Source organism: Myxine glutinosa, chromosome 2 (assembly GCF_964187855.1).
Source record: "Myxine glutinosa chromosome 2, kmMyxGlut1.1, whole genome shotgun sequence".
Lineage (NCBI taxonomy): Eukaryota > Metazoa > Chordata > Myxini > Myxiniformes > Myxinidae > Myxine > Myxine glutinosa.
Window position 1 is genome coordinate 77,810,258 of NC_136262.1, and position 20,016 is coordinate 77,830,273.

At 40.9% G+C, this 20,016-nt stretch overlaps 1 protein-coding gene and 1 long non-coding RNA gene across 3 annotated transcripts in view; one reads left to right on the plus strand and one right to left on the minus strand.

Moving 5' to 3' along the window:
- Positions 1 to 20,016, plus strand: part of SIRT6 (sirtuin 6) — a 68,269-nt gene that overhangs the window by 27,744 nt on the left and 20,509 nt on the right. For both annotated transcript variants that reach the window (XR_013622693.1, XM_078773433.1), the window contains exons 3-7: positions 1,669 to 1,851; positions 7,046 to 7,105; positions 7,591 to 7,686; positions 16,056 to 16,136; positions 17,877 to 18,000. Coding sequence is in view for 1 of the 2 variants with exons in the window: in XM_078773433.1 (XP_078629559.1) it covers positions 1,669 to 1,851; positions 7,046 to 7,105; positions 7,591 to 7,686; positions 16,056 to 16,136; positions 17,877 to 18,000 (544 nt within the window). In the remaining variant the exon portion in view is untranslated. The remainder of the gene's footprint in view (positions 1 to 1,668; positions 1,852 to 7,045; positions 7,106 to 7,590; positions 7,687 to 16,055; positions 16,137 to 17,876; positions 18,001 to 20,016) is intronic.
- Positions 1,842 to 12,501, minus strand: LOC137418887 (uncharacterized). Its single transcript, XR_010982727.2, has 4 exons — positions 12,318 to 12,501; positions 9,059 to 9,132; positions 3,705 to 3,757; positions 1,842 to 2,018 (listed from the first exon to the last, which is right to left on the minus strand). It is a non-coding gene; the product is annotated as an uncharacterized LOC137418887 (long non-coding RNA).

The window sequence follows — 20,016 nt, forward strand, 5'->3', positions numbered from 1 at the left end:
TTCCTATGCCATCTCCAGACGCTGCATGACGTCATCGCCGGGCACCGAAGAGGGCTCGGCGATGACACGCACTGAGAGGGAGTACACCAATCCCTAGATTTATGCAAGGGTTAGGTTCTGCGAAAACCTTGCATAAATGGAAATCGCATATATCGAATATATAAACATGGAGAAAAAAGGAATGTGTGCAACGTCAAATATAATGTCTCAAATGCATTTTAACTACACTGAAATCATTAATACATCAGAATGAACACAAACATTAACAGAAGGATTGGTTTTATGCATTTGGGACATTGGGACAATAGTACACCCGCTCACTCCGGGAGCGGCAGGGGGACCCATGTTATTATCCTTATTATTATTGACTATTATTATTACTATTATTTTTGTTAGATTAGGTCATTGAAAGGATCAGACTGTACATGACATTTTAACATGTTATGTCATTATCAGGTCATTGAAAAGATCAGACTGTACATTACATTATAATATGTTATATCATTATCAGGTCATTGAAAGGATCAACTGTACATTACATTATAACGTGTTATATCAGGTCATTGAAAGGATCAGACTGTACATGACATTATAACATGTTGTATCATTATCAGGTCATTGAAAGGATCAGACTGTACATGACATTATAGCATGTTATATCATTATCAGGTCATTGAAAGGATCAGACTGTACATGACATTATAACACGTCATATCATTATCAGGTCATTGAAAGGATCAGACTGTACATGACATTATAACATGTTATATCATTGTCAGGTCATTGAAAGGATCAGACTGTACATGACATTATAACATGTTATATCAGGTCATTGAAAGGATCAGACAGTACATGACATTATAACATGTTATATCATTGTCAGGTCATTGAAAGGATCAGACTTTACATGATAGTATAACGTGTTATATCAGGTCATTGAAAGGATCAGACTGTACATGACATTATATCATGTTATGTCAGGTCTTTGAAAGGATCAGACTGTGCATGACATTATAATATGTTATATCAGGTGTTGGGCTAGCGGTATATCAGGTGTTGGTGTTGGGCTAGCGGCTAGGGTGCCGGCTTAGGATCCTAGGATCCTGGGTTCGAATCCCGATCAATCGCTGAATTAACGCCAGGGGGGTTGACTCAGCCTGTCATCCTTCCGAGGTCGGCAAATTGAGTACCAGTTCACTGGTAATTCCCTGCTTGTCGTTAAAGGCGGCAAAAAGGGTTGGCGTCAGGAAGGGCATCCGGCCATAAAACATTGCTTCAAAAAGGGGACCGAAAAACAACAACAACCACGGTTCCCGAAAAAGGCCAACCCCCGCTTGCGGGGAAAAATGGCCTCCAAAGGTGGGTTTTTTTTAAATATCAGGTACACTCTCACACTACAGGAGCGGCAGGAAAGGTCATTCCTCTTTGGGGTATATGGATTACAGTCGATCTATGGTGGGGTCTCAAGAACATTGGGTTGAACAGATCAAGTTTGAGGCACACTCATATGATTGAACCTTAAGTCATAAGAGACATATAAAGAGTAGAGCGGTTTACCATTCTTTATGAAGATGTACAATACAAAGGGGAATGTAATGAATCTTAAATGTAATTGGTGTTGTTACCAAGATCTCTCATTCGATCCACTGTCACCCCTACCCACATCAGAGGCCCTAATGGAGTGTGGACCATGGAGGAGAAAGGCTTGGTGCCAAAGTTTGATGTGACATTTGAGGAGGCAAAGCCCACCCTGACCCATCTGGCACTAACAGTGCTTCAGCGTGTCGGTTTTCTCAAGTTCGTCATTAGTCAGAATGTCGATGGCTTGCACGTCCGTTCAGGCTTTCCCAGGTTATCTCGGTTCTTCATTTGCTTGTTGAGTTAACTCTCAAAATTTTATAATTTAGTCACTGAACTTTTGAGTGGCACTTGACTTTTTGTTGGTCCAAATTAAGATGGCTTCATACTTGACTTGCGTTATGTCGCATCACAATGATGTTGCAAAAATATCGTAACACCTGTTGAAAGAAAATAGTCATTAAAGCCAATACGAAACTTCTATATTTTAATGCCAAATTCCCCGCTTTTACCTTCTGTGTGTATACAGTCACGTGAAAAAGTAAGTACACCCCATGGAAAGTTTTGACTTTTTCAACATATTTCAACATTCAGCTATTTGATCTTCATTTCAACAATATTGATAGATAAAGGTGATATAATATAACAAATATCATGAAACATTTACATTTTGTAGTCCATTGTATAATTTAAATAAACATAAATGCAAATTTCGCATGTGGAAGAAGTAAGTACACCCTTGGCTCTAATAGGTGGTATTGACCCCTTTGGCAGAAACAACCTCAAGTAGGTGTTTCTTATAACTGTCTACCAGTCTCTGACATCGACTGGGAGAAATGCCCCCCTCCTCCATGCAGAATTCTTACAGCTGTGTGATGTTTGAGGGGTTTCTTGCATGCACAACTCGTTTCAAATCCCCCCACAACATCTCGATGGGATTTAGATCCAGGCTTTGACTTGGCCATTCCAGAACCCTCCATTTCTTTCTTTTCAGCCATTCCTTGGTGGATTTACTGGTATGTTTAGGGTCATTGTCATGTTGCAAGGTCCACCTTTGGTTGAGCTTCAACTTTCCAAAAGATGGCCTCACATTATCCTCAAGCACCCTCTGGTACAATGAAGAATTCATAGTGGATTATATGATGGTGAGCTGCCCAGGCCCTGATGCAGCAAAGCTGCCCCAAACCATAATATTTCCACCACCATGCTTTACAGTTGGTATCAGGTTCTTGTGGTCAAATGGTGTCTTTGGTTTTCACCAAACATGTCTTCTGGTACTGTGGCCAAATAGCTCCGCCATTGACTCATCTGTCCAGAGCACATTGTTCCAGAAGTGCTGGTCTTTGCCTAGGTGTTCATTGGCAAACTTATCTACCCCTGATGTTCTTTCTGGACAACAAAGGTTTCCTCCTGGCACACCTCCCATGTAGATCAAATTTGTGCAGCCTCTTTCTAATGGTAGACGCGTGCACTTTGACATCAACAGTGGCAAGAGCTACCTGTTGGTCCCGTGATGACATTCTTGGGTTCTTAGAGACTTCTTTCAGCATCTTGCGGTCTGCTCTCGGGCTGAACTTGCAGGGGCGGCCTGGCCTGAACAAGTTGGCAGTTGTTTGGAATCTTTTCCACTTGTAGATGATCTTCCGGACAGTCGAATGATTGATTTCAAATTGTTTGGAGATCTTTTTAAATCCCTTCCCAGACTCGTAGGCATCTATAAACTTCTTTCTGAAGGCCTCCGAGAGCTCTTTTGATCTAGGCATGGTGACGCCGCAAATTTCAACAACAAAGAGCAAACCAAACTAAATGTCTGAGGTTTAAATAAGACAGGTTCCTCCAAGATCCTCTCTGATGATGTTCTAATCATTTGCATCTGAGCTGGTGCACCTGATTCTAATTTTAGGTATTTGAAGTAGTGATAAATGTAGGGGTGTACTTACTTTTTCCACATGCGAAATTTGCATTTATGTTTATTTAAATTATACAATGGACTACAAAATGTAAATGTTTCATGATATTCGTTATATTATATCACCTTTATCTATCAATATTGTTGAAATGAAGATCAAATAGCTGTATGTTGAAATATGTTGAAAAAGTCAAAACTTTACATGGGGTGTACTTACTTTTTCATGTGACTGTATATGCATATGTATATCTTCTCAAAGTCCCTCCACAGCTGTAAAGACATTCACACATAGTACAGACAACATCAACTACATAAATCAACCTCAAACATCATTCAGAATTTATGAATTCTGAATGCACAAGACCGTTTTTCATCGCTTATTAGCGAATCGTCAGCAACAGCGCAGACAGAATGTCAAACCATTGATGTTAACGAGGTGAAAGCGGCAGCTACAGCTTCTATCACATCGTGGAAAAGTCCCTGAACCAATAGTCCAACCGGAAGTTCTAACTATACTACTTTTTCCCATATTGCTTTCCACTAGTATCACTTCATTGAGCACTTCTCTTCCTTCTGGGAACCATAGTTATGGATCAATAATGCACCAGAACATTTAAATCAAATAAATAAAATGCACTTTAATAAAGCACTTCAGCCAATACATGATGATGTAGAAGTAACTGAGGGAAGTGATGCTATGACGTAACCGTCCCGGATGTAAGCCGAGTGATGCTGTGACGTTTTGTAACAAGATACGTGTTTATTTTAAGTTCCACGATCAAATTTTCTGAGCAAAAATTCACGAGGTCACATTTTGAATTTGTCGTTGAAATCTGAGTTGACTGAAGTTGAGTAAAAGTTTGTAACGTCATGTTTGAGATAGTGGATCGAGTTTTTGGTGTCACAATTTATGTACGCAGGTTGAAAGTTGGTAAATCGGGATTACTGTTTTTATGATGCCGTGTTAAAAAAGTAATGCCTCCTATTCTTCTTCTCCAACACATTAAAGATATTTGAATGAGACAAAGACAGATACCAACATCAATCTTTATTCTACCATGGGGCATATTTATTTCTCAACATAATCACAACTGCGGTTCATAAGTTTCTGCCCACATTAGGGTAGTTTAGTGATGCCGCCGTGATAGAACTGTGTCCTGCTGACTTCACCAGCACTTCACAGCGGCCTTGACATCATCGCCAGAAGAAAAATGTTCACCACGACGGTTTTTCTTAAGTTTGGGGAAGAGTTGAAAATCTGACAGAGCCGGGTCATGGCTGGTGATCCTTCGTGACGGTACTCCATTGACTCTCTTTCTCCCAGGATCGTAATGGTGCAGACAACTCGCATCTCCAGTGCTTCAAGCTTTACAGCAGTGACAACGTCATTGGCAACTATACAAGCAACAATTATCATCTTATATCTAACAACTTAGATTTTAAATGTTTCCATTATTTTTATAAAGTACTCCGCTGACTGCTTTGGCCTTGAAGCAACAACATAACTTTGGCCTTGAATCTACGAGTACAACATCACTAGATCCTATTGTGTTACACGCTCCAAAATCCCTACTTCTATTTTGTACAGGAGTCCCTGTTTATATAATTCCTTCCCATGCCCACCCAAGTGGGTCGCATTTTCCAATGTTGAACTCCATCTGCCACTTCTGCCAATGTTACAAGAACCACTCCTTTTTACCTTCGCCACCAAAGGTGGATGAAGGTTATGTTTTTACCCCTGTTTGTCCGTTTGTTTGGCTGTCTGTTCGTTTGTTTGTTTGTTTGTGAACAAGATATCTCAAAAAGTTGTGGATGGATTTGGATGAAATTTGGCAGAGAGGTGTAGCGTATGTAACAAAGACGAAATTATTAGATTTTGGTGAAGATCCGGATTCGGATCCGGCTACTATAATTTTTAAAGTGATTCTTCACCATTGGGAGATAGGGCCAAAAACGATACATAGCAAGATATCTCAAAAAGTTGTGGACTGATTTGAACGAAACTTGGTGGAGAGGTTGTGTGTGTGTGTGTGTGTGTGTGTGTGTGTGTGTGTGTGTGTGTGTGTGTGTGCGTGTGCGCGTGTGTGTGTGAAAAACGACTAATCATTTCGATTTTGGTGAATATCTGAATATGGATTCGGATACAATAATTATTTAACTCCATTCAATGTACAATGTGCGCTGAGTGGGTTCATCAAAAATGTAGTGGTCTGAGAGGGTTATTAGCCAGTGTGGCAGCTACATTCAAATGTAAGGTGTGCACAAAGGGAGCTGCAGATGGAGGAAATGTTGAGTTGGATCTTGGAGACAGCGTGAAGCTGGAAGGTGTGAAAACATTTTGCTACCTCGGAGACGTGCTGAATGGAGAAGGTGGATCAGACTCGGCAACGGTTGCTAGAGTGAGATGTGCATGGAAGAAGTTTCGGGAGCTGAGTGGCGTGCTGATGAGGAGGGGAGTGTCGTTGAAGCTGAAGGGAAAGGTGTATGCTGCATGTGTGAGAAGTGTTATGATTTATGAGAGCGAGACATGGGTAGTGAACGTAGAGCAGCAACGAAGGCTGGAAAGGGTGGAAATGCGAATGGTTCGGTGGATGTGCGGAGTATCGTTGAGAGAGAGGAAGACAAATGATGAATTGCGAAAGATGATGGGAATAGAGCCTGTGATGGATGCTGTGGAGAGAAACAGGTTGAGATGGTTTGGTCATGTGTTGAGGAAGGATGAAAGTGACTGGTTGAGAAGAGTGATGGAAATGAATGTAGAAGGAAGTAGAGGACGGGGAAGACCGAGATAGACTTGGCTAAAGATGGTGGAAGAAGAAATGCGGGCAAGGGGGTTAACAAGGGGAGATGCAGAAAATAGGGCAAAATGGAGAAGATTGTCATGGGGACCGCAAGGCTAACCCCCGCTCTCGCAGGGAAAATGGCCTTAAAATGCATGTTGTGTTTTGTTGTATACAATAATGATTTAATTTTCCAAGTGATTCTTTACCATTGGGAGATATGGCTAAAACGAACATATATCAGGATATCTCAAAAAGTTATGGATGGATTTGGACGAAACTTGTTGGACAGGTTGTGTTTGTGACGAGGAAGAATCTATTCAATTTTGGTGAGGTTCTGGATCCGGCTACTATAATTTTTTAAGTGATTCTTCACCATTGAGAGATGGGGCCAAAAACGATACATCACAGGATATCTCAAAAAAAGTTGTGGACGGATGATTTTGATTAAATGTGATTCTGTACTGTGATTTTCTGGTCCACTCTGGAATGCAAAACGAACAGACAAACGCACAGACAGGGGTGAAAACATAACCTCCATCCACCTTTAGTTCTTAAATGTGATTACCCCACCTTTTGCTATCTACCTTACCTCCAAGCTTGATGTCAGCTGCCCATTTGGAAAGTCTACTCTTTCCCCCTCTGTCAGACCCCTCTGTCTAAACCATTGATATGTTGCTGCTTACCTGTTCCTCAATTGCACTCACTTTGATGACGACTTAATAAACAGTTAGAAATGTAATTTTCTTAAACGTTTTGTTGTTGTTGTTTTTGCCAGGGATAAATTGTCAGAACTTCATGGCAATATGTTTGTTGAAGAATGCATTAAGTGTGGAAAGTAAGTATCTCAAGTTTCATTGTGAGTCTTCTTCCCCAGCTGGGCTTATTGTGATGTCCGGGCTTGCATTGCTTGTTTTTATTCACTCGTATGTAAATGTACGCAATGTCTAAAAAGTGATTGCTCAAATCGATTGGTGAAGGTGTATTTAATGTCCACAAGACCAACCCACAATATTTTATATCCTCGTCAACTCTACCACCTCTGTCTGCTTTGCAGCTTTATCTAATCATTTTATTACTATTTGCTTGTTTGGTCCCTGTCCGGCAGACGTTAGTTTGTCTACCTTCAACTCTTTCAGTTATCTTCAATTATCCTTCAGCTAAGCATGCAAATATAATCATTGATACTCCCTTTTGTCACTATATCATAATACTAATATTTTTTAGGATATCCTTAATCTTTTAATTTTACTACTATTGTATCTTTATGCCAAAATGTTTTTTTGGATAATTTTATGGTATTAATCACTGATTTCTGCTCAGGCAGTATGTACGCACAAATGTGGTGGGAACAATCGGTTTAAAGTTTACTGGAAGGCTTTGTGAAGAGTCCAAGGGCAAGCGATTGAGAGGGTGCAGGTAAGCATTTGTGTGGTATGGTGTAAATGTGTTAAATTGCTTGCAATTGCAGATACAGTTTATACACCTTATCTAATGCAATCTATTTTTGCTTCAAAATTGTATATTATCACAGTATAAAACTTCAAAATTGTGTATTATCACAGTATAAAACTTCAAAATTGTATATTATCACAGTATAAAACTTCAAAATTGTGTATTATCACAGTATAAAACTTCAAAATTGTATATTATCACAGTATAAAACTTCAAAATTGTGTATTATCACAGTATAAAACTTCAAAATTGTGTATTATCACAGTATAAAACTTCAAAATTGTATATTATCACAGTATAAAACTTCAAAATTGTATATTATCACAGTATAAAACTTCAAAATTGTGTATTATCACAGTATAAAACTTCAAAATTGTATATTATCACAGTATAAAACTTCAAAATTGTATATTATCACAGTATAAAACTTCAAAATTGTATATTATCACAGTATAAAACTTCAAAATTGTGTATTATCACAGTATAAAACTTCAAAATTGTGTATTATCACAGTATAAAACTTCAAAATTGTGTATTATCACAGTATAAAACTTCAAAATTGTATATTATCACAGTATAAAACTTCAAAATTGTATATTATCACAGTATAAAACTTCAAAATTGTATATTATCACAGTATAAAACTTCAACATTATGTATTATCACAGTCTGTATTCAAACAAGTAATCCACCAATTACTTTAAAAAGGTCTATCTGAAGTGTATACAGGGAAATGTGCATTTTGGATATAATACTCTTTGTACATTGCACAATTAATTTGCACTGATCATTTTGACATTTTGGTGGTGCATTGTGCAAAAAAGTGTGTGTGTGTGTGTGTGTGTGTGTGTGTGTGTGTGTGTGTGTGTGTGTGTGTGTGTGTGTGTGTGCGTGCGCGTGTGGGCGTGCGTGCGCGTGCGCGCCACATTTCCTCCAGTAACCACTCTGGGTATTTATTTATGTTCAACATCCTTCTCGGAGGGCTGCTTATTGAAGGTAACATTCTCTGTGTGGTGGTTTAGTAAACTTCCATTTTTCTTCACACAATGGAGTCATTTATCACATTTGCATAATTATGCATTCCACATCACATGACCTCAATGGAGTCATAGATGTCATGCATTGGCTCATCAGTCACGGCACTTTCAACGGACAAAGAACACAACTCGGTTCAAAGAGCAGGGAGCATCTCGCCTGTGACTGCCTTGCTTTGTTTTACGCATGACTAGTCGTGCATGCCCATCGCTTCGCTGACTGGTTTCATCAAAATACAGCACGTTTATTACATTTAACTGACAAAGAGAGCATTGCATGAGGAAAAAGGATCATCGCTCACCATGTGTGGGGTCGAGGAAGTCGCATTATTCACCCAGAGCTGCAGAGACTTTGATTTCTGCGATCAACACTGCACTGGGACCGACATGACATGAGATGAAATGTGTTCAGTTCCTCCTGAGGCAATAATTTATCCACCCCCCTATTTATATCCCCTCTATTCCTTTCTCTCTATCGACTAGTATATGTCTGTGTGTGTGAGGCCTATTTTTTAAGTAGGCCTGACTGTTTGTGTTTTATTAAGAGTAAAGTGCATGTTTCCCTGCCGTTGTGTTCCTTCATTACTCCTTATTGATCTCTCCATTCACACAAGGATACACAACAAGGATACACACAAGGAACTTTGGCGCAGGAGGAGGGCATTCGGCCCATCATGCCTTTGCTGCAACAACCCCAGAAACCATCACCCATCCACACACAAGCTACCTTCAAGTCCTACCAATATCCCCATACTCCTCTAGGTATCTATATAATTCCAATTTAAACCTAACTACCCCTTATACTGCCAATAAATTTCCAGGAGACCATGCCATGACTATTCCCTAACTGAAAGAACCCTGCCGTAATACCGTCCTAACCCTCTTCTTCTTCACTCTCTGAATTTCGAACCCTAGTCATATCACTGTCTCTTCTGCTGAAAAACTCTTTGAACTGCACTTATTTTATCGATATCCTTCATCATCTTTGACATCTCAGTCAAATCCCTTCATAATCTTCTCCTTTCTGATGTATAAAACCCTGCCTCCTTCAGCCGCTCCTCATAGCCGAGTCTGTCTTGGCCCAGAATCAAGCCCTATGCTGATCCCTGTAGATGACAGCTATATTCTTCATCAGATATGATAACCAAAAGTAGACACGATGTTCGAGAAGAGGCCGCACTAAATTCCTATAGTGTTAAGACCACCTCTTTTGATTTATAATTTATCCTCCTTCGAAAACAACCTAAAACCGTTGGCTTTACCTATAGCTACCTGGCACTGTGCTGTCTGCTTACCCCTCGCCCCTCCCCCTCCTACTTACATCTCCTCACTCACAGCCACTTTTTTATTCCCATCACTAAACCTAACTAAAGCTAAGGTGAGTAACTAAAGTTAAGGTGAGTGCTTGAGTAACCAGCCACTCTGCAAGCACTCACCTTGGCTAACAACTTCATATGTGGTACCTTATCAAATGCCTTCTGAAAGTCTACATATACTACATCCACTGGACTTTGCTCAACCACCCAGTTAGAAATGGCTTCATAGAACCCCAATAAATTTATTAAACATGACCTCCCTTTAGTAAATCTGTGCTAACTACCTTTACTTAGTTTGAATTTAACTACCTTTACTTAGTTTGAATTTATTTACATGGTCCCCTTCCAAGTCTCCAACACCTTTCCCACAAATGAAGTCAAGCTAACAAGTTTATAGTTTCCAAATTATTCTCTGAAACCGTTCTTAAATGGTGATGTTGCATTCATTACCATTCAATCCTCTGGTAACTGTCCTGATTCCAGTGAAATGTTAAAGATATCCGCTAACATCGCACTTATTCACTCTGCCACCTCCCGCAATACTCTAGGATGCACATTATCTGGCCCTGGAGCTTGATCATCCCTTGATTTTTCTTGCTGTTTCTTCACTTCATCTACTCTTACTTGGATCTCTTCTAAAAGCCCTTGTTCACCCCCAAGATAGATACTCTCAGTTATTAGAAGGTACTCGGCTGTTCTTGTGTAAATGTTGAAGCAAAATAATATTTAATAATCCCGCCATCTCACCCTCATCATCCACCAATTCTCCTGTGCTATTCCACAATGGGCCCACACTTCACTTAACCCTTTTCTTACCCATTATACAACAACAGCCATTTTAAGGCCATTTTCCCTGCTAGAGCGGAGGTTAGCCTTGCGGTCCCCATGACGATCTTCTCCATTTTGCCCTATTTTCTACATCTCCCCTTGTTAACCCCCTTGCCCACATTTCTTCTTCCACCACCTTTAGCCAAGTCTTTCTCGGTCTTCCCCGTCCTCTACTTCCTTCTACATTCATTTCCATCACTCTTCTCAACCAATCACTTTCATCCTTCCTCAACACATGACCAAACCATCTCAACCTGTTTCTCTTCATAGCATCAATCACAGGCTCTATTCCCATCATCTTTCGCAATCCATCATTTGTCTTCCTCTCTCTCAACGATACTTCACACATCCACCGAACCATTCACATTTCCACCCTTTCCAGCCTTCGTTGCTGCTCTACGTTCATTACCCATGTCTCGCTCCCATAAATCATCACTTCTCACATATGCAGCATACACCTTTCCCTTCAGCTTCAACGACACTCCCCTCCTCGTCAGCACGCCTCTAAGTTCCCGAAACTTCTTCCATGCACATCTCACTCTAGCAACCGTTGCTGAGTCTGATCCATCTGCTCCATTCAGCATGTCTCCTAGGTAGCAAAATGTTTTCACACCTTCCAGCTTCACGCCGTCTCCAAGATCCAACTCAACATTTCCGCCATCTGCAGCTCCCTTTGTGCACACCTTAGACTTGAATGTAGCTGCCACACTGGTTAATGACCCTCTCAGACCACTACATTTTTGATGAACCCATTCAGCGCACATTGTACATTGAATGGAGTTCACTCCGACACCATTCCTGCACACAACACAGCACACGGCCACTTCCCAGTTTTTTTCCACCTCACCACATGCTTTACCTCTTGCCATCACCTTCGTTTTTCCGATATTCACCTTCAGACCTTTTGCCTCCATACATTCCTTCCAATTGTTCATTTTCTCCTTCAGTCAATCCATACTTTCCACAATCAACAACAGATCATCTGCATACAACAACTCCCACGGTAAACCCTCGTTTACGTTCCGAGCCAGCACCTCCATCACAGCTACAAATAGTAGTGGACTTAGTACCGACCCCTGATGCACTCCCACCTTCACCTCAAACTCACCACTGTTCCCGTCCTTCGTCCTTACAGCTGTGCACGCTCTCTCGTACATTGCCATCACAACTCTGATCAACCATTCCTCCACTCCTAATTTCCTCAATGCCCATGTCACTACTTCGCGTGCAACCCTATCGAATGCTTTCTCCAGATCAACAAACCCAATCAACAATCACTTCAACAATCAAATCAAATCTGATCAACAATTTCCTTACCCATTATATACTTTTAAAAATGTCTTCCTGTTGTGTTTAATAGTATTGGCTAAATCATTTTCATAATCCCTTTTAGCCTGCCGAGTTGGTCAGAGATTACCTTGTGGGTTGTGATGTCCAGATGTCCGTCCATCCGGTTGTCAGTTAACTTTTTGCTCTTTTTGCTAATCCTCCCTCATCACCCGGCTGATTGTTCTGAAACTTGACACATGAGTACAAGATAGTAATCGCTTGAGCTTCAACTTTTTGGATTTCCGATCATGGGGGCCCTCCAGGAGGGAGGGTGGGGGGGTTGCTTCCTGAAACAATGGATCCTTACTCGTCCCATATTTACCAACCAATTTCTCTGAAACTCGATACAGCCCTTCTGCTCTATGCTCAGCAGGATCGCTCGGTGTTAGATTTTTCGATTTGGGATCACGGGTGCTCCCAAGGGGTCAGGGGGGCTCCCAAAATCAGCAGAGACCTGAAATACAACCTCAAGGGATGACCGTCAGCCCACTCGGGGCTATTTGTTTCTTACCTAGTCTCTGTTTCCTCCTATATGGTTTGCAAGTCAGACTCTAATCCTATTATGGTGTACATAACTGATCACTCCGGGCATATTATCTTGTGTCCACACTAGAACACATTGGTAGAGTGCATACCTCCACCAGACTGAACAGTTTACATTTTAAATGCTGTTTAAAAGTTTACATGGTGGAATAACAATATAGTAAAAGGTTTACGGTTTACACCATTATTTATACTTAAATAAATAACTCCACAGCAAAAAAAAGAAAATGAAGGAAAGAAGGCCTCAACGTTTCGGGCAGCATGCCCTGCTCATTGACAGGAGGAAGTAACTGGAACGAATCGGAGCAGAGTTTATTAAAAACTGCACCCCCCCCCCCCCCCTCACCCATTGGCTTTTTCATGGCTGGTTATCGTGGAGAGCTTATTGGCTGTTCATTGTGCGTTGCTGATTGGCCAGTGTGGTTTTGCTCATTCTGATCCACTGTCCTCGACGTGTTGATACCTATGTTTGTAGGTGTCTGCTCTTTAATGAGGGAAGAGCCAGATATCACGAATGAGTAGCCCATTTTTTTGGTGACCTTGTGATGTAAATGTATCTCCATGGCTTCTCTGATTCTCCTTGTGTGCCAGTGGCTGATGGATGTGATAAGTTTCCTGTCTGTCCATAGTATGCCATGATTATTAGTCTATGAATGATTAACTATTGCTGTTTCTTTCCGTTCGCCTCGTCTGTTATGTGCTTGATGTTCTTTCAGTCTACTCGTGAAAGTCCTGCCAGTTTCACCGATGTAAACTTTAACGCATTCACAAGGGATGCGGTAAACACCTGGATGGGGGTTCGGAGGTCTTCTGTTCTTATGTTTGTGAAGAATAGATTTGAGCTTGTGTGTCGTGTGATGTCGTACTGCTATGTGGGCAGTCTTGAGAATACGCTGAATGTGGTGTGATTTACTATCCAGTATCTACCCTTCAGTATCCTAAGTATTCAGTATAAGTATATTCAGTATCCTTTGGTTGTTATCTCCATATGCGGGTTTCAGAATGTGGAACGGATACCTACCAGGTGTCAAACTATCCACGTGTGTGTGTGTGTGTGTGTGTGTGTGTGTGTGTGTGTGTGTGTGTGTGTGTGTGTGTGTATGTGTGTGTGTATGTGTGTGTGTGTACACGTCTGTGTACGTGTGTGTGCTCGTATATGCATGCATGTATGTGTGAGCAAGTGTTGTTGGCTGAAATCTCCACACGTGCGTGAGTTTCAGGAGATGGAACGGAGACCAACCAGGTCTCAAAGTATCCACCTCTGGTGTGTGTGTGTGTGTGTGTGTGTGTGTGTGTGTGTGTGTGTGTGTGTGTGTGTGTGTGTGCGTGCGTGTGATATATTTGTGTATCTAATATGTAAAAATAAATACAAACCCCATCCCCTCCTTTAAGGCCAATGTTATACACCACAGGGCTGCCGAGAGCCAGAATGGGCCGCAGGGCAATACCAAGTGTCGGGCCTCCTTCATCCTCCCCCCCCCCCCTTTTTTTTTTTTTCTTTACATGAACCTATAACTAAGGAGGTTTCCGTATTTTCGTCAGACCAAACACATGCCATGGTTAAGGGAAATTGTGTGTTATTCATTTAGTCCTGTGGGATCAGGTGTATCTGGAGTTACCCGGTGATGTTCTAATCCTGTTGGTCTTTTGAAGAAATCAATTTGTTTTTCTTTTTTCTATTTTTTTTGTAGGTGCCTAAAACACTCCCCGACCGACACCCAATAAGGGAAATTTATATTTAATATTATATATACAGTATACACATACACACACACACACACACACACACACACACACACACACACACATAAACATACATAAACATACATATACACACACGGCTCTCTTACGGTACAGATGAACGGATTCGTTTATTAACTCATTTCATCCGGATGGGGTTTGGCCAACATTCCTGTTAATTTTCTTTTCTTTTCTGTATACAGGATCGAGGCTCGTGAAACAGCTAACATTATTCACACAAAAAGTCAAACCGAAACATGAAACATATAATAAGGGTAGCGGTAGACAAGATGGGGAGGGAAGGGGAAGCACAAACATAACATTTGAGAGCAGGGACATCGGGAGATCTGTGAGAGGGAGAGGGCTTGGGGTGAGGAGGTGTGGGAGTGGGGGGAGGGGGGGGGTGAGAGAAGTATAAAACAAGGACACTGCAAGGACTTCCAGGAAAGAAGTTGGTATTTCAAAAAAGTGGATCTGGGGTGAAATTAGCGGGGGTAGAAAAGATCAAGGTTTTGGATGGGGGAAGATAAGAGATGGTGGTGAACAGCTGTTTTTAAAACCTGGAGGGAGGAGTGGGATTGAAGAGTGTGAGGGAGTTTGTTCCAGAGGCGGGAGAAAAGAGGAATGAAGGAGTGAAGGTGAGCAGTGAGTCTTGATTTTGGCAGTTTAACCATAAGAGGGTTGCAGGCAGATCTTGTGCGACCTGTAGGAATATTTGGGGGAGCAAGGCCGGAGAGGAGTCGGTGGAAGACAGAAAGACCACCAACCTGCCTGCGGTGAGTAAGTGAAAGGCCCTCGGAGGTAGCTTCATCACGGGAGATTCCAATGATTCTGAACGCTTTGGTTTCAACAGCGTGAAGACGAGCTAGGTGTGAGGCAGGAGCACCAGCCCAGAGGGGAGAGCAGTATTCCATTGAGCTGCAGATCAAAGCCTTGTATGTGGTGAGGAGCTCAGGTGTGCCAAGGAAGGACTTCACACGTTTATTAACTCATTTCATCCGGATGGGGTTTGGCCAACATTCCTGTTAATTTTTTTTTTCTTTTTTTCTGTATACAGTATACAGGATCGGCGACTGGCTTTGGAGGCCAGATTGGAAATGTGGTTTTCCCAGGAAAGATCATGGCAGATAGTGAAACCCAAAAGCTTGAGTGACGAGTCATCATTTACGTCATTACGTCATCACCGCAATTATCACAATTTAAGTTGTTCCCACAGTAGTTTATTTCACGAGGGAGGGTGTTTACTGCCCATGGCAATTGTATGTTGGGGAATCGCCCTGAGTGACTTGGAGGGAGACACAAAGTAAGGCTGTACACCGTGTTTCATCGACACAAAAAAATCATTATATGAAACAAAACAAATTGAAGGAATAATTATGGGGCCCTGTTAGGTCCGGGCCCTGGGGTGGTCACCCCCCATCCTCCCCCTCCCTCTTGCCGGCCCTGCCTGTGCCCCATGTGCTATCCTCAATGTAAGCAGTTGTATGCTCTGTTACGTATTGGCAAAAATATTGCCAATTTTTTTTTTTGGTGCTTCCTTCAGGGGAAAACTTATAGACACAATCCTTGATTGGGAAGATGCTCTCCCGGAGGAAGACCTCAACCAAGCAGACAAAGCCAGCCGGTGAGTAGCACATTTGAAGAGACCAATGAGTGCTTTGGTGTTAGGAATGTCGACAAAGGATGTTTCTCTTCATTTGTTGTGTCCGTTTGTGACCTTTTGCCTTTGACCTTCGAAGTTGAAGATCCTCAATTCTCCCAAATAAGTTAAACATTAATCAATTGTAAACTCTAGCCATGTACTGTATGGCATCCTGTTGTCGCACACAATACATATTTACTTTGTTCGAAAATGTATTTTTTTATTGTCCATTGTAAGTGATGTCTGGTGGTTTCCTTTGAAATGCACATGAGAAACATGCTGATTCTAAAATGGGATGATTTTAGATGTGAATGTTGTGGCAAAAGACTTGAACAAATTCTAGTTAGCGTGAGAATGCGTAAATCTTGACTGAAATGGTTTGGACATATTGAAAGAACAAGCAGAGGACCCACCCGAAGGGTGATCTTGTTCCAAGCGTGCAACCCGTTCTTCTGACACATCCCTTTATTTGGGTGGTGTAAAAGCAACAGACTGCTGTCTCGATCGCTTCCGAAAATAAAAATAACTCTGGTTACATACATGAAGCAAAAACATGCGTACTGCTTATGTGCATACATAATACATTGTGGTTATATAGCTCGGATAATTCTAATTGCACCTCTTAACCCCACCTCCAAAGGAAGAAAATGCCAAGATGGGTGAAAAAAATTTCTTTACTTGATGGAATCAAATGAAACCTGCATTGGTACAACTTCAGGGTGCCGTCGTTAATCCCTGACAGTTTCCGCTTGCTTGGTCAATCCTTTCTGGGTAGATGAAACATACATACATGATATACAGCAATACCCCGTTTTACGCCATTTCGACCTACGTCAAATCCGACTTTACGCCACTCTTCTAGAGTAAATTTCAGTTCAGCGAACGTCATTATGTGCGACTTTACATCACTCCGACATCATAATAGGAGGACGTGAAAAAAATATATTTAAAATAAATAAAATAGTACATAAAAATTAACAGTAAAAGAAGCTAAAAAAACAATTTAAAATACAATAAAAAGCACATTAAAATATTTTTAAAATGTACGTATACGTACGCGTAGCTGCTGGTTCTCATTCAAAACAAAGGCGACGCCATATGCATTTTGTCCTGTGCTGTGGTCGTATGCTTGCTTTGCCTTTCGCTGTTATTTTTGTTATTATTATTGTGTTATTATTATTATTAAGATTATTCCTTTACTGTGTAAAACAACCAACGCAACGTGGCAACGGCGAAACATGACGACGATGCCGGCTCGGACGACTGTGACCGTGTCATGCCTCGAGCCGGGGTGCCTCGTCGGGCACCTCGCCGGTACCCGGCGTCGACGAACCGATAGACGTGTTCATGTGCACATGTGCATGGATTTGCAAATGCCTGCCTGTACGTCGTCGTTTCTGCGTATATCGCATCGTCCAAAAAAAAAGAAGCAATCAACTTCGGCCGCTCGAGGAAAGACGGGGCACGCCTACGACTAGGAGGCGATCGTCGATCCCCGGGGCGGCCGGGTTCACGGAACCCTGAGATCGTTCGTTCGTCACAGACGAGAAGATAAAGTGATACAGTATGTCTAATCATAGTTTAGCACGTTACGGAGAGATGATGATTTATATGATTGTTTTTTGTGAATGTGCCATTACGCCATTTACTTCCTGTTGCAGTGCAACAACCGGTAGCTCAATTTTGATTTGTGCTTGTTTCTACTTTGGCTTCATTGGATAGAAAAGCAGACGTTGCTATTGCTTTGGGCACATCACTGCAGATCAAGCCAAGCAGCAACCTCCCTTTGTTGACGAAGCGTGGAGGAGGAAAGCTCGTTATCGTCAATCTCCAGCCAACAAACCTGGTAAAGTTGTTGCACGATTTATCATTTTGTTGTTCAATCTTCATGAATTACAATTCTTACTCGGCATGAAGAATGGCTCAGAAATTTAATGCAATGTCCAAAAGCAACCCTGTGCCAGTGGAACCAGGAGATAACAAGATAAAATGCACAAATAAGTACGTTTTGCCCATTCTGCCTGTGGTGCATTACTCTCTCAACACTCCAAATGCAGACTGGGCTTTGAAAATATGCGAACACAGAAAAAAACTAGAACGGCACTCAGTAGAGAGCATACCTCCGCCAAGTGAACAGTTTACGTTTTGTATCCCAGAGTACACCAGAAAATCACAATACAGAATCACATTTAATCAAAATCATCCGTCCACAACTTTTTGAGATCGTTTATCGTTTTTGGCCATATTTCTCAATGGTGAAGAATCGCTTGAAAAATTATATTAGCCGGATCCGGATCTTCACCAAAATTGAATTGATTCTTCCTTATCACACACACAACCTGTCCGCCAAGTTTCGTCCAAATCTATCTATAATTTTTTCAGATATCTTGCTTTATGTTGGTTTTATCCCGATCACTCAATGGTGAAGAATCACTTAAAAAATTAAAGAACAAGAAAACAAGTACAGATACATTCAAAGTACACCGCCCCCATGCCAAATAATTAAATATCCTACAGCGCGGCATTGCCGGGGCGCCTCTGGCAATACCGCAGTGCAGCTCATTGAGGCTGCATTGGGAGGGAGAGGTGTACACTAATTGATTGATTAATTGTATAATTAAAATCAATAAAAGATTATCACAAAATATTTTAATAATCAATTGGCTAATAGCATAACTAAACCACTAGTGCTTCATGCGAAGATGTATCTTTTAGAAATTTAATTAAATAACTCATTAATAAAAGATTAAATAATTAATTGATTAATCAATAAATAATTAATCGATTAATCAATAAATAATTAATCGATTAAATGATTAATCAATAAATCAAAAATATCCTTGATAGCCACATCACTTGGTCACTGTCATGTCCAAATATTAGCTTCTCAGCTCAAAAGGTGCCTGAGATATTGGCCAAATGAGAAAGAAAATAAATAAATGATTAATAATGAAAATAAATAAATAATAATCATTAAAAAATTAAATTATTAATCAATTTGGTCAGAGAACACATAAACCACCACCATTTCATCAGAATCTGTAACTTAAAAAATAAATTTTTTTTGTCATTAATCGAATAATTAAATAATTATTCGATTCGTTGATTAATTGATTGATTAATAAATCAAAAATAGCCTTTGTAGCCAAATCACCTGGTCATTGGCATGTCGAAATATCAGCTTCCTAACTCAAAAGGTGCCTGAGTTAATGGTCAGAAGAGAAAGGAAATTTGATTAATTAAATAAGTACTAAATTAATCGCTAATAATTAAATAACTCCTCAATGAATTGATTATTCAAAAAACAAAAAATACTGTTTTTGACAAAGGACTTGCTCACTACTGTGCCGAAATTTCAGCTTCCTAGCTCAAAGGATGGCTGAGATATCGTCCGGACAAACAAACAAGAAAACAAGAAAGCAAGAAAACAAACAACCAGAGTGAAAACTGAGTACTCCCTTTCAGCGTGCGTCACTGCCGAGCCCCCTTCGGTGCCCCGCAATGACAATTTGCAATGCCTGGAGATGGCATAGGAAAGGTGCGGTGTACAATTATCATATCCGAATCCATAATCAGATCTTCACCAAAATCGGATTTCAATCGTCCTTGTCAGACACCCAACCGGTCCACCAAGTTTCGGCCAAATCCGTCCACATCTTTTTGAGATATCCTGCTATGTATCGTTTTTGGCCCTATCTCCCAATGGTGAAGAATCACTTTAAAAATTATACTAGCCGGATCTGAATCCAGATCTTCAAAATCGAATCATTTCGTCCTTGTCACATACACTGCATCTGTGCCAAATTTCGTCCGAATCCATCCACAACCTTTTGAGATATCTTGTTCACAAACGGAGAAACAG